Raw genomic sequence first — 14504 nt, 5'->3', positions numbered from 1 at the left:
CCATGTGTTTCTTAAGTTTGGGAGGAGATAGTAGGCAGGGTGTGTAAACTGTTTTGGTGGGGGGACTAGTAGTAGTTTTGCATTTTCAATTGTAGCTTGAAATTTTACTAAATTATTTTGATGTTCTCTGTCAGAACTCGGTGAATTGGAACCTGAATGTGTCCGGTGTAAAGATGGTTACATGGGCCAGAACTGCAATGAATGTGACAATGGCTATTACAATTCTGACAGCATCTGTATGGAGTGCCAGTGTCATGGCCACGTGGACCCAGTTAAAACTCCAAAGATTTGTAAGCCTGAGAGTGGTGAGTGCATTGACTGCCTCCATAACACCACTGGGTTTTGGTGTGAGAACTGCCTAGAAGGTTATGTTCAAGACCTCGAGGGAAATTGCATCAAGAAAGGTAAAACTTCACCTAAGGTTGTAAATTTAATATTTAAACCTAGCAGTGAAAATTTCAGGACAGCTACTTTTAGCTTTGTAAAAGCTTCCAATCCTACCAGAGAAGTTTTCTGGAAATAGATTTTGATAGATATTTGCCTAAAGAGATTTTCTTCTATTCCTGTTGCTCTCCTGAGACTCCAGAGTCAACTCTAGAAATCTGAGGACCAAGACAAAGTCATTGCAGTGTTCTCACATTTTCTCTTCATCTGTTTTTTAAAAAATATTTTAAAAGTCCTGTCATTTCTTTTATCCTTTGCTTCCTGTATTCTCATCACTTCCAGTGATCATCAAAGGTCTTTTTAAGTAGAAACCTATATCTGGTTAGAAGTTCCAGCTGAGAAACAAGGGTTTATTCTAACTTCTGTCCTAACTTTGGGCTTAAGTTTTCCCAGGTGTGATGGAGGAAACAGTAAAAATATTCCTCAATTTTTAAAAGAGAAAGTTATTTATATGGCAAAATGTTTCTTTCAGGGAAGTTCAGTAAGGGTTTAGATGAAAATTAATGATTAGAAATTTAGGATGAATTAGGGATATTCAGGCTTTATTAGGTCATAGAGATTAGGCCATGCTCTTCTATAAACCATTCTTTGATATTCTGACAGATGCTGAATACTGGGTTGATAGGCAGTTGGTCTGTGGCAAGGGTTATCCTTCTGCCATTTTCTTGATACCCTTATTCTGCTGTTATCAAGGCTAAAAAGCTCAGATTGAACCCTATCATTAGCCTGGAGGTCCTGTCACTCAATTCTCTTTCCCACTAGAGGCATACCTTGTCCATACTTAGCTGACAGGACTGGGATGATTTTTCTTATTAGTTATTAGGAAATGTAAAACATGCTTCTTTTTAGGATAGATTGATGTGTCTGACTTTAGTGAATTGTAATGTTAATAGTAATCATTTTGTTGAGTGCCTACTATGTGCCAAGCACTGTAAACATTAAATGTGATAATGTCATATAGTACATTATCTAATTTAATCCTTCCCCAGAACTCTGCAAAGTAGATATCATTATTCCCATTTTATTGATGAGGAACCTCAGTTTTAAAAAGATTAACTGACTTATTTATTGCCACATGGTTCTACTTGATTCCAAAGCTTTTGGTATTTCTACTGAGCTATGCTGCATTAAAAGTACAAAGTATAGTACCTTAGTTATAAAATAGCTATAACATACATAAAGGAAGAATCACTATGCTTGCAATGGCTGTTTTCTGTCTTGGCTGATATCAACTTTGGATATTTAAAATGTGTTTTTCAGAAGTAACTAGAAATACAATTTTTCCTATTTTGTTTTTGCCTCCATTGAAGAGAATTTTACCTTATGAAATGCCATCAGACATGTTGAACTTAGTTCAAATGATTATTATCTAAATCATTTTTAACCAAGTGATTTAGAAGTCTCTAGTGACATATTTACTACCTTTTTAGGAATTTGTATGAATCTATTCAAGAGTACAGAAGGTTGGAAAACTCCAACATTAGAATTTTCCCAAAGATTTTAGCATAGATATTATACACTTTGGATAACAGCCATGGATGTAATAATCTAGCTTTCTAGACCCTGATTCTTTTCATGATATTTCTTAAAAAGTTATTTTTAACTTGCATTACCGTAAAGCAGTGTATCATGTCAGCATCCCATATCAACTTCCACTCCCATGTGTATTTCTTTTATGGTTTCTTAAAACAAGATATTTTGTCTTTTACATTTCGTTCTCTGTTTTTATTTTCAGAAGTTATTGTTCCAACACCTGAAGATTCTACCATTTTGGTTTCCAATGCCTCTTTGACCACATCAGTGCCCACCCCTGTTATAAATAGTACATTTACCCCTACAGCCCTGCAGACTATCTTTTCAGTAAGCTCTGCTGAAAATAGCACATCAGCTTTAGCTGATGTATCATGGACCCAGTTTAACATCATCATTTTGACAGTCATCATCATCGTGGTGGTGCTGCTGATGGGTTTTGTGGGGGCCGTATATATGTACCGGGAGTACCAAAACCGGAAACTCAACGCCCCCTTTTGGACCATTGAGCTGAAAGAAGACAATATCAGTTTCAGCAGCTACCATGACAGCATTCCCAATGCAGATGTGTCAGGATTGTTGGAAGATGATGGCAATGAAGTGGCTCCCAATGGGCAACTGACCCTGACGACACCAATACATAACTATAAAGCCTAAGGAGCTAGAGCTGTTCTCCTGGATTGTGAGACCGCAGTGCTTACTAAAACAGCATCAGCGCCTGGGCCGAACAAAGCCTGGGTAGAGTCACTGAGATGAGAAAGCAAAGGCATATAGTGCATCTGAAATTTTCAGGTACAAATTTATAATGTACTTAGCCTATTACCCTTAGATTTCCCATGAAGATCTGAAGCAGTCACTGACAATAAGGACTTGAAGTAAAGTCTATTTTTGTACCAAACCACATGGGAGTATAGAAAGGCGGAACCGCAGAGTGCAGCCCAAATCCACTTTGACCTCCAAACAGACTTCTGGGGAAGTGTTTATCAGACCAGCGGAAACAGGATGATGGATGTGGAGGGGGAAAGGACTGCCAGAAGACTTCATCTCCATTCCTGAAACACATTTTTTTAAAGGAGGGGTCAGGGGTGATATTCATTGAGGAAAAGCTGATGTTTGGGCTGTATCACAATAAACAACCTTGATTATTTCCAGAATAGGGGCAGAAAAGTCCCAAGAAGATCTTTAGAAGGGTTTGATTTTTCCTTCCAGAATTCTTGCTCAATGATAAGATTAAAGCACAGGATAAGCTTCTAATGGTAGAGAGAGGGAGGCAACATCTGGGAGCAGGAAGCTGATGGTCCCTCCTTGGGGTCTCAGTATAAATGATAAGTTGTCTAAAATTAAGGAATATTCCTGCCTCTAGAGAAATAAGGTGTATATAGTTAATATAGAATATCTGGGCAGCATTGTATTTGTATCTATTTGTAAAAAAAATCATGTCATATTTTATCATCTGGAATTTATTTGTACAGCAGTTAATGGAGTTGTAAAAAGAAAATATGGGGTTAAAATACTGTAAAATAGATGGCAATATTGCTAGAGCTGGGACTCTGGTGAGCACCAGTCATTTTTAGTCCCTCTTTGGACACTGTTGAAATTCATGAGGTTGGATGTTTCTAATTTTTCTTTCCCTTTTCAATCTAAAAGTAGAGTTCTATGGTCTTGGCTTCCTATAGATTCAAGCAATAGATTTTGCAGACAGTGTTTGTTAAGCTGGGACACAGGCTGCACTCTCCAAACTACTCACCTGATTAGACATTAGCCTCTATATATTTTACATAGATTAATGTAGAATATATTCTCATTAAAGAATTTTTTAAAATGTAAAACATAGTCTTCCAAAGGAATTAGAAATATTTTAGTTCCAAAAGAAAAGCCATCATTATTACTTGGGATCCCCTGTGAAATATCATGCCTGTGAAATATTTGTATTCCCCCCCACCCCAAAATACTTCCTACATTTGAACGTAGCCTGTCACTCACATGCCATGAGGTGTGTACCATCTCTCTGCAGTGCTACAGTTCTTGTATCTTCTTGTCTGGTTAGAGGGTAGCTTTGTAATTGAGTGGCTATAGTTGGTCCTTGCTTTTAGATGCAGTTTTTTCTTAGAGGCTATCTCTACCTTTGCTCTCATCTAATTATGATATTGACAGATTGTAGATTAAGCAAGCCAGAAAAGCAGCCAGAAGTCAAATATAGATATTTATTAGGAAGGAGAGCAAACTGTCAAGTGGTTAGAAAAAAAACACAAAGATTAGACCTCGGAAATCCAAGTTGGTAACTCTGCCTAACTTCCCCCGAGAAGAACCTGGAATGTGGTCACATCCCTCTGTAGTTGTTCTCAGGGTTTGGAGATGATGCTCTGGAGGATGCACAGGCAGGTAATCTACTTCTATTAACCTTAGGTGCTCCGAATACTTGGCCATGGTTCGTGAAAGTAGAGATTATATTACATTAAAATTAGTTACTATTTCTATAGCCCTTTGCAGTTTGCAAAGCATCTTTCTATATATGTGTCCTTTGTTCCTCACCATAGGCCCCTGAGGAATAATTGTTGTTCCCATTTTATAGGTGAGGTTAAATGTCTTGTTCAAAGCTATATAATATGTCATTATTAGGCTTGGAATCAGGACTCCTAACTCTGAAGCACATGTTCTTTCAACCATATGCTTGTGCAGAAATTGCCCAGCCATGAACACAAGAAGGCTGGGAGGAAGAGCCCATCTGTGAACGTTTCTAATTTTTCTAAGTACGAGGTACAATCCAGGGCCATACAGCCATGAAGGACTTTGTGGAAAGAACACAGGAGGATTACTCTCTGAAGCCAGTATTGGTGATAAGAAAATTAAAATACCAGTTTGTGCTTCATTAAAGTGAACTAATCCTTCCAAACAGGGAAAGGAAACCTGATTTCCCCAGCAGCTGGCACATACGCGTGTATAGACTGTGCAGTGCATAGTTCCAAGGAATTGTGTAAAGTGACATACCTGCCTTTCCCCTAGGTTACTACCTCCTCAAGCCAGGGATTGAGGATGGTGAGAAATAAGCGTTTGTTAAACAGAAGTTAACCGAATAGAGAAAGAAAGAGTTTGTTGGGATCTAAGAGCCAAAGCCAAATAGTCTGGATTCTGGCCATGTAGAGATTCCATGAAACACACTTTAAAAGATATTGCAAAAACTGAACCACAAAGAACGTTTACCTTTGAATATTTATGAACAGTTCCTAGGTCATGTTCTCAATTTGTCCTGATGGAAAAAATTAAGGTCTTAAAATCTGTTTTAAATAATATTCTTTAGTGTCCCATGCTTCTGCTGGTGGAAATAATTTTGCTCTAAAATGAAATCAATCATGAAGTGATCTACCACCAAAATCAGACTAGGAAACCAGTATGGAATGCATTGTACAATAGTCATTTCTCTAAAGGCATGATCCCCATGAACTACGGCATTTACCACCAGGATCCCATACGTCCTTTAGAAAGACTAATATTGGAAGAATTTTTGTCTAAGGATTAGGAATGCGTTTATTTTCAAATGAGATAAGACTAGTATGAATCTTATTGATGAATGACAGATATTGCTATTAAGTGATACTTTTATCTTCATTAATTCATTTTAGTAAGCCCTTCCGCATTTCTGACAGATGCCCTCGGTAGTGTTGCTAAGTATGTATGTCCTCCCTTACTTTCCCCTCCCTCCCTCCCTCCCTCCATCCTCTACCTCCCAGAGGTCTCTTCTAATGGAATTTCTCCAGTTACAGAGAAAAATGATAATAAAAACTAAACCTCATTTATACTAAGGTCCTATGGATCTAGTGTGTTACTCTTAGGGATACCTGGATTTTAAGAGAGGAGAACAGAGCGGACGTGGAATGGGAGGAGAGAGATGTGGGGGCAGAGGATTTGTGGAAGCATCAAATTATACGTCTACTCTCTAGCCCCAATATTCCCAGAAAATTGACCATTAAAGCAATACTCACTGACCCACTAGTTCATTTTGGTCAGCTGAGTGCCTTGAGGACACTTCGTCCTTCTTGTGCTATTCTGGAGCCAGAGAGCTGAAGCAACAGTACTGCTTCCCGACAGTCTCAGTTTGGACTGGGTCATTAAATCATTCACCTTGGACCTGTATTTTCTGTAGCGCATATGGTGAACATAGCACCACTTATCATGAACATTCCCAGGTTCTTATATTTTGAGGTATGTGGGAAGGAGTTGAATTTATATATCTCACGGAAAGCTCTCTGACAGAAATGTCAGAGAAGTAAAAAGCAACCCAATGTAATCTGTTAGAGCAAAGAAAGCATTTCTGGCCTCATCCACGAAGAACCTTTGGTCTATTATGATCATCTTGATAGGAATTTGGAAGCTAAAATGAGTTTGGTGTGTGCAGGGGAGTAACGGAAGGTTAATGCAAGCTTTCCCTTCAGCCCCGAGCCAGTGATTATGCCAAGGGGAGAAGCAGGAAGAACACACTGATTCATCGGAAGAAGTCAAATGACATCACATGGACTAGAACAGTTCTGGATCATCACAGTGTCAGTGGTTGAATGATGCTTTTTCAAAGGCCATTGGGAACCTTTCTTACTTATCATGCATACGCAGTAACTGAACCAGCAGCCCTAGAACGTGAGCCCAGGCTTTAGGTCTGCACTAGTCCAAGAGCTAACTGATTTACAGTGACGTTTTCATGCTAGGCACAAGCACTCTGTACTACGTTAAATTTCAGCCCAAGCAATTGGGGAGTGTTTCTGAAACATTAAACTTGTATTTATGTTGCTAAAATTCTAACACAAATTTTAAAAACATGTCTCATGCATATGCTGTACTAGGCTTCATGATGCATTTCTAAATTTGTGTATGATTTGAATATATGAAAGAATTTATACAAGAGTATTATTTAAAATTATTAAAAAATAAATGTATATAATTTGTACCTATTGTAGATTTGTTGTTTTACTTTTTTATGTGGTCAGAGTTTTTGGAAGTCTTTTAATATATGTCACAGATCACTTATTTTCAAACCACTTCATGAAAGTCTTTGAACCCTTCATTTACTGACCATGCTTTCTGTTTTAGGAAGTTCCTTTAAAGAATGTCTTCCACTTAGGAAAAGAAATGCCACACGAAGATTTCCCCCTCTCAGAAAAAAACAAAACACCCTGAGAAAAAAGCATATATTAACATATATTCTTGTTTGTGCTTTTACTTGTCTCCAATGAGATCCATTGGGTTTTCCATGAAAATATTACAGAAAAAACTTGCTCCTTTTGGATTTCTTTTTCATGCATGTAAAAAATGTCCTTTCTTTAGAATATGAAGGGAACCATGTTCTATGTGTTTGTTAGATAACCTGTAATGAGAGTGCTTTTTTTTACTCTTTTGAGGTACCCTTGGAGATCCTCTATTTTGACAAAGCTCAAAGGATGCCATCTAGAGATCCAAGGGGTACCCTGAAAAAGAAGAAAAAATAAGTCAGGCCTTTGTTTGTCCTGAAACTTTATAAACTTCAGTTGGTTTATTCAGCTTCAGCTGGTTGATATTTGAACTTTAAAATCCTGTTTTTGGGGCTTCCTTGGTGGCGCAGTGGTTGAGAGTCCGCCTGCCGATGCAGGGGACACGGGTTCAAACCCTGGCCCGGGAGGATCCAGCATGCCGCGGAGCAACTAAGCCCGCGAGCCACAGCTACTGAGCCCGTGTGCTACAACTAACTGAGCCTGTGCTCTAGAGCCCGTGCTCCGCAACAAGAGAAGCCACCTCAGGGAGAAGCCCCTGCACCACAAGAGTAGCCCCTGCTCTCCGCAGCTAGAGAAAGCCTGCGCACAGCAACGAAGACCCAATGCAGCCAAAAATAAATAAATAAACTAAAAAAAAAGAAGAATACATGTGTTGTGTGTTGAACACTGAACTTCAGACAGTTGCAGAGAAAGCAGGCAAAATGTTTTCTTTGTATGTAATAAGAGTAGGTTTGCGTAATGAAGTGTTTGGGAGGAGATCTTCTTTTGTGGTTTCCTTTGTGTTGTCAGACCAGTTGCTAAAGTCCTGTAATGTCAATAGGTTTTTCTTAATCTCTGCTCCAAATAAGGAAGAGTCTTAGCCCCTCCTTATGCTCACTACCATTCTAACCCAACTGTATAAACTCATGTATAATTTCCTATATATGTCAGGTTATATGATGTCTTTCTCCCTTTGCTGGTACTGTTTCTTCTATCTATAACATCCTTGAGAATGTTTATTCATTCTTTGCAAACCCTTGATAAAAGAAGGTTGATAAGTCCTTAATTTATAATCTCCATTTGCCTAATGAAGACCTCTCTTATTGCACATATTTTATTACAAATACTTGTTATATTATGTCTTCCTCAGTAGACTGCATTCCTTGAAGCCAGGAGCATTTCCTCTTCTGTCTCTTGTATCTGGCACAATGCTGGCATGTTATGGGTACTCAGTAAATGGTGGTTTAAAACAAAAAGTATTTGACAGATACAACAGTTGGTCTGTGAACTTATTTGGTGAGGTATTATAAGAAATTTTATATTCAGTGGGTAAGACAGTGTTTCTATTTAATAGAGATGTCAGCATACAGGGTTCAGAGGGTCTGAGAAACTCTTGAGATTGTATGCTTACTTGTGAAAATAAACAATTTGTGTGTGGTTTTTTTTCCTGGAGAAAAGGTCCATACCCTTAATCACAGCATCTAAAGGATCTATGATCCCGAAAGGATTAACAGCTATTAGGATGGGGATTACTTTATGTATTTCAGCAATAGTCCCCTCCCCCACTGAACGTAAATTGGTACAGCCTTGATGCAAGGAATCCACTTCTGGGAATCTCTCATAAGGAAATGACCTGAAAAGCAGAGACTTCTGTGCCCCACCCCCCAATTTTTTTTCCCCCAGAGTCGTGTATAAAATTCAAAAAAATGGAGACAAACTCTAGACGTTCAACAACAGAGACATGGCTTAGTGCCTACACCTGCTGAATTAACATATTGTCATTAATAATAAGGAAAAAGGGGGTCTTCTCTTGTGGTGCAGTGGTTAAGAATCCGCATGCCAATGCAGGGGACGTGGGTTTGATCCCTGGTCTGGGAAGATCCCACATGCTGGGGAGCAGTTAAGCCTGTGCGCCACAACTACTGAGCCTGAGCTCCAGAGCCTGCGAGCCATAACTACTGAAGCCCGCGTGCCTAGAGCCCATGCTCCGCAACAAGAGAAGCCACCGCAATGAGAAGCCCGTGCACCGCAACGAAGAGTAGCTCCCGCCTGCTGCAACTAGAGAAAGCCTGCATGCAGCAACAAAGACCCAACACAGCCAAAAATAAACAAATAAATAATTTTATTTAAAAAAAAAAAGACTAAGGAAGAATGATTAAAAACAATAAAATTAAGTGAAAAATATAGACTATTTTGAAAATGTGCATGCAATTCTACTTCTGGTATATAGTTTAGAGAAGCTCTTATGTATGTGTACCAGGACCCGCGTTTCAAACTCTTCATTGCAGTATCATTTGTTATAGCAAAATAACTGGAAATATCCCAACTGTTTGTCAGTAGAAGAATGGATAAATTGTGGTCTATCCATATACTTTGAAGAGAATTTTACACAGTAGTTGAAAATGAATGAAGTACAGCTATATACATCATGGATGAGTCTCAAAACATAATGTCAAGCAAAAAAAGCTAGTCATAGAATATATACAATATAATTTCTTTTATATAATGGCCAAAAATGGGAAATGGAATATGTTGTTTAAAAATACATTATGTGTTGGGCTTCCCTGGTGGCGCAGTGGTTGAGAGTCTGCCTGCCAATGCAGGGGACACGGGTTCGTGCCCTGGTCTGGGAGGATCCCACATGCCGCGGAGCGGCTGGGCCTGTGAGCCATGGCCGCTGGGCCTGCGCCTACGGAGCCTGTGCTCCGCGGCGGGAGGGGCCACAGCAGTGAGAGGCCCACGTACCGCAAAAAAAAAAAAAAAAAAAAAAAAAAAGAAACAAAGCAAATCCACTACATTTTATTTCATAATACTAAAAGAATAAATTCATCAGGAGGGTATAAAAATCCTAAATATTTATGCACTTAAGAACAGAGCTTCAGCACACATGAAGCAAAACTGATAGTACTGAAAAGAGAAACAGGCAAAAGCACAATTACAGTTGGAGATTGCAACCCTTCTCTCAATAACATATAGAACAAGTAGACAGAAGAGTAGTAAGGATACAGAGTACTTGTCACCAACTTGACCTAATTTACATGGAACACTCACTCAACAATAGCAGGATATACATTCCTTTCAACTGTACATGGAACATTTATCAAGAAAGACCATACACTGGGCCATAAAATAAGTCTTAAATTAAAAAATATTAAATCATACAAAATATGTTCTCTGCATGGAATTAAAAATTAGTAACAGACATATATCTGGAAAATTCTGAAATACTTAAAAACTAACATGCCTGTAAATAACACATGGGTCAAAGAAGAAATGAATAAAATAGAAAGTATTTTGAACTGAATGACAATGAAAACACAACATTTCAAATTTGTGGGATGCAGCTGAAGCAGTGCTTAGTGGGAAGTTCAAAGCACTGTTTATATTAGAAAAGAAAGATCTCGAATCAGTGACCTAAGATTCTATCTTAAACTAGAAAAGGAAGAGAAAAATAAACCCCAAGTAAGCAGAAGATAAGAAAGAATAAAAATAAGGGCAAAAATAAATAGAAAACAAAAGAGAAGATCAATGAACTAGAAGTTGAGAAATTCAATAAAATTGATAAATTTCCAGCCAGAATGATCATGAAAAATTTTTTAAAAGACACAAAAAACCCAGTAATAAGGGGATGTCACTATAGATCCTACAGACATTAAAAGGATAATAAGAGGAGTTTATGCCAATAAATTTGATGACAGGTGAAATGTACAGATTCGTTGAAAGACACAGATTACCAAAGCTCACTCAAACAGATAACCTAAGGAGGCCTATAACTATTAAAGACATCGAATTTATATTTAACAACCTTCCACAAAGGAAACTCCAGGCCTAGATAGCTTCGCTGGTGAATTCCATGAAACATAATATCAATTCCGCACAAACTTGGCCCGGAAGATTAAAAAGGAGATAATACTTCCCAATTCATTCTGTTAGACTAGCGTTACCCTGATGCCAAAACCAGACAAACATCACAAGAAAAGAAAAACTACAGACAGAACACAGACACAAATATTTTTAAGAAAACTTAAGCAAATTAAATACAGCAATATATAAAATATATTTAGTATATAATTTAATAATTATATATTATATATATATATATATAGTATTTCACGACCAACTGGAATCTATTCCATGAATGCACAGTTGGTGTGATACTTGAAAATCAATGAAATTCACACAGACTGAAAAAAATCTTATGAGGATTCTCTCAATAGATGCAGAAAAAGTATTTGACAAAATCCAACATTCATTCATGATAATAACATGATGATAAAGAAGAAGATGATGATGATGATACTCTCTACTATCAAATTATCTGTTCAGTTTGAGAGCTGGGACTGTATACATCTTTTTTTTTTTTGCGGTACGCGGGCCTCTCACTACTGTGGCCTCTCCCATTTTGGAGCACAGGCTCTGGATGCACAGGCTCAGCGGCCATGGCTCACGGGCCCAGCCGCTCCGCGGCATGTGGGATCCTCCCGGACCGGGGCACGAACCTGTGTCCCCTGCATCGGCAGGCGGACTCTCAACCACTGCGCCACCAGGGAAGCCCCTGTATACATCTTTTAATGTATATATATACATTAAATGTATGTATATATATACATACATTTATATATATAATGTATATATATATAATATATACATACATTTATATATATAATGTATATATATACATTAATGTATATGTAACCAAGCATGGCCCTGGTACCAAAAGGTGCTCAATAAATGTTAGTGAATGAATGAGTGATGGAATCTGCTGTACTGCAGGGTTTACACTGGTAAATACAGTAATGTACTGCAGGGTTTACACTGGTAAATACGGTAAAGGCATGTAAGAACTGCTGTTCGTAAGCTTTAAAGTAACGCAAGCCTAAACCAAAAACCAAATAGACTGTTATCTGGGGCAGCACCAAGTCATTTGTAAATAGGGACGTTTCTGAGTGGCACTGGGAACAAACAGCACAAAATTTCCTTCAGCGGAATGGTGCCGATGAAGCTCACTCCCATAGGGCAGAGACAGATCTCGCCCACAGACTGGATTGCATATCCTCAAACATCGTGGCCTGTGCTGACTGGGTTGGAAGCAAACTTAGTCTGATATTTGGATGCTTTTGTTGTCCTCCCCCTCCTGCCTTTATTTTCAATAGCTTGCAGAACAGGCTAAATCTCAGCTTTTTAACTCCCCCAAAACATTTTTAAAATGAGCCATTGTTATCTTTAATAACCATGGCCAGGGGATTATCCAGTTTCATTTGAAGAAGCTATTTTTGCCAAGAGAGGAGATTCTTCCAGACAAGGATAAAGACATTAATGGTTGTCTCTGAAGATTCTGTTTTAGTTGAGATAATAATTTGGGGGCAATTAAGCAAATTGTATAGACTCCAATGGGCCATTAATCTCCAAAGCAATTGTCTGAAATGGAGAGGCCTTTATATGCAGGAGCAAGGATCAGAGTTTGGTAACAGTTACATTTTGAATCTCCTTCAGTTAAAATGAAAAGGTAGCAGTGTTAACAGGTTATTGGTCCTGAGTAAAGAATGAACTTCATTTACTTATAATCTGTACCTCACCTTTTGTATTAAAAGACAGAGATCATTAAACCACTAAATAAAGGATAAAAGTACCAGTTTAGTATACCAAAGAGGAGATAGAAGTATACCAGCAAAGCTAGGCTAAGGCTACATTAGCAATTGGCACCTAATTTAGCTGAGTTTCCCAGCAAACAACAATATAGATTACTTAGCTTTTACTAATGAAAGGATGCATCCTGGAACATCAATAGAAAAGCTCTTTAACTGAGTTCTAAAACACAATAGGTTGTAGTATAAAGAGTGTCAGCTTTGGAAGCAGAGAGGATTCCAGTGCAGGCTCCACACTGTAGTATCCTGGGCAAGATGACTGATGGCTCTTAATCCTACTGTCCTCACCTGTAGAAGGAATAATGATGCTGACCTCTTAAGGTCGCACTGAGGTTAAGTGAAATCATATGTGAAGCACCCCAGCACATGCCACATCTATAATGAATGGTAGGTCCTTTCCTCTCTCCCTTTTATTTAGGAGGTCTTCAATAAATGCAGTGTTATTCTTTCTCTATTGAGCGGTACCGGGTGGCTTGTTTTCTGAGCAGAAAACCAACCCACAGCCCCGTATTGGAGGAAGGTCACTCCTAGGTTTTAGGTATGCTTGGAATGAAATGAGATACTTTTCTGAGTTTAATCGCTGCTGTTTCTGTGGTTCGGTAGGTGATCTAGGGCCAGGATGGCATCCACAGGAGGCTGAAGTAGGCAGCATGGCATCTTGAAGGCATCCCTGTGATCCCACAGGGATTCACAGAGTTGCCATGTTGGCCTATGGGAAACGGATGGCAGGTGGGTATTGGGAAGTGAGAAGAGTACAAGCCTTGGTGTCTGCACATGTAGGCTGTAACCTTCACTTTAAGTTTACAGAGTGAACTGGGACAGGCCACGGAACCCATCTGGGTCTCAGTATTTCCATTGGTACATCCAAGAGATTTAGTTAAATGGTCTCTGTGAGTGCCTTTTTCACTCTTGTATTCTATTAGGTGGGGAAAAAAGAGTGTTTGGGATAAGATCATTAATTCTAATTAAGGTTTATAATTCACTCTTTCACCAACATTTATTAAACACCTATTATCTGCCAGGCACTATGATAGACTTTAGGATACAGAATTAAAAGTGCCTGTTTTGGGCTTCCCTGGTGGCTCAGTGGTTGAGAGTCCGCCTGCTGATGCAGGGAACGCGGGTTCATGCCCTGGTCCGGGAAGATCCCACATGCCGCAGAGCGGCTGGGCCCGTGAGCCATGGCCGCTGAGCCTGCGCGTCCGGAGCCTGTGCTCCGCAACGGGAGAGGCCACAGCAGTGAGAGGCCCGCAGTACCGCAAAAAACCAAAAAAAAAAAACCAAAAAGTACCTGTTTTCAAAAGAAGCCAGGCACAGAAAGTGTACATACTGTATGACGCCAGGTACCTGAAACTCTAGAAAAGGCAAATCTTTAATGATAGAAAGTAGATCATGGTTTCCTGAAGTGTAAGGGAGATTGATTGGGACTGGATCACATGGGAGCTTTTTGGGGTGATGGAAATGTTTTATATCAATGCTAATACAGTTGCCACTAGCCTCATGTGGTTATTTAAATTTAAGATAAAAATTTTACAAATACTTAATGATATCACTTATATGTAGAATCTAAAAAATAATACAAATAAATCCATATACAAAACAGAAACAGAGTCTTAGTCTAGAGAGTCCTAGAAAACAGACTTATGGTTACCAAAGGGGAGAGGGATGG

The 14504-nt window shown here is 38.8% G+C and overlaps 1 protein-coding gene across 2 annotated transcripts in view; it reads left to right on the top strand.

Moving 5' to 3' along the window:
* MEGF9 (multiple EGF like domains 9) overlaps positions 1–5715 on the top strand; it is an 83278-nt gene extending 77563 nt beyond the window's left edge. Inside the window, exons 5-6 of one of the 2 annotated variants that reach the window (XM_079927836.1) lie at positions 135–305; positions 2180–5715. In XM_079927836.1, coding sequence (XP_079783962.1) covers positions 135–305; positions 2180–2631 — 623 coding nt within the window. In that variant the 3' untranslated portion in view covers positions 2632–5715. Of the gene's footprint in view, positions 1–134; positions 405–2179 lie in introns of both variants that reach the window. The other variant, XM_079927835.1, reaches the window with a different exon arrangement.
* Positions 5716–14504: the final 8789 nt, after the last annotated feature.

Source organism: Stenella coeruleoalba (assembly GCF_951394435.1).
Source record: "Stenella coeruleoalba genome assembly, chromosome: 7".
NCBI classification, from domain to species: Eukaryota; Metazoa; Chordata; class Mammalia; order Artiodactyla; family Delphinidae; genus Stenella; species Stenella coeruleoalba.
Note: the sequence above shows the minus strand (reverse complement) of the source record. Positions and strands in the feature narration are given on the sequence as shown.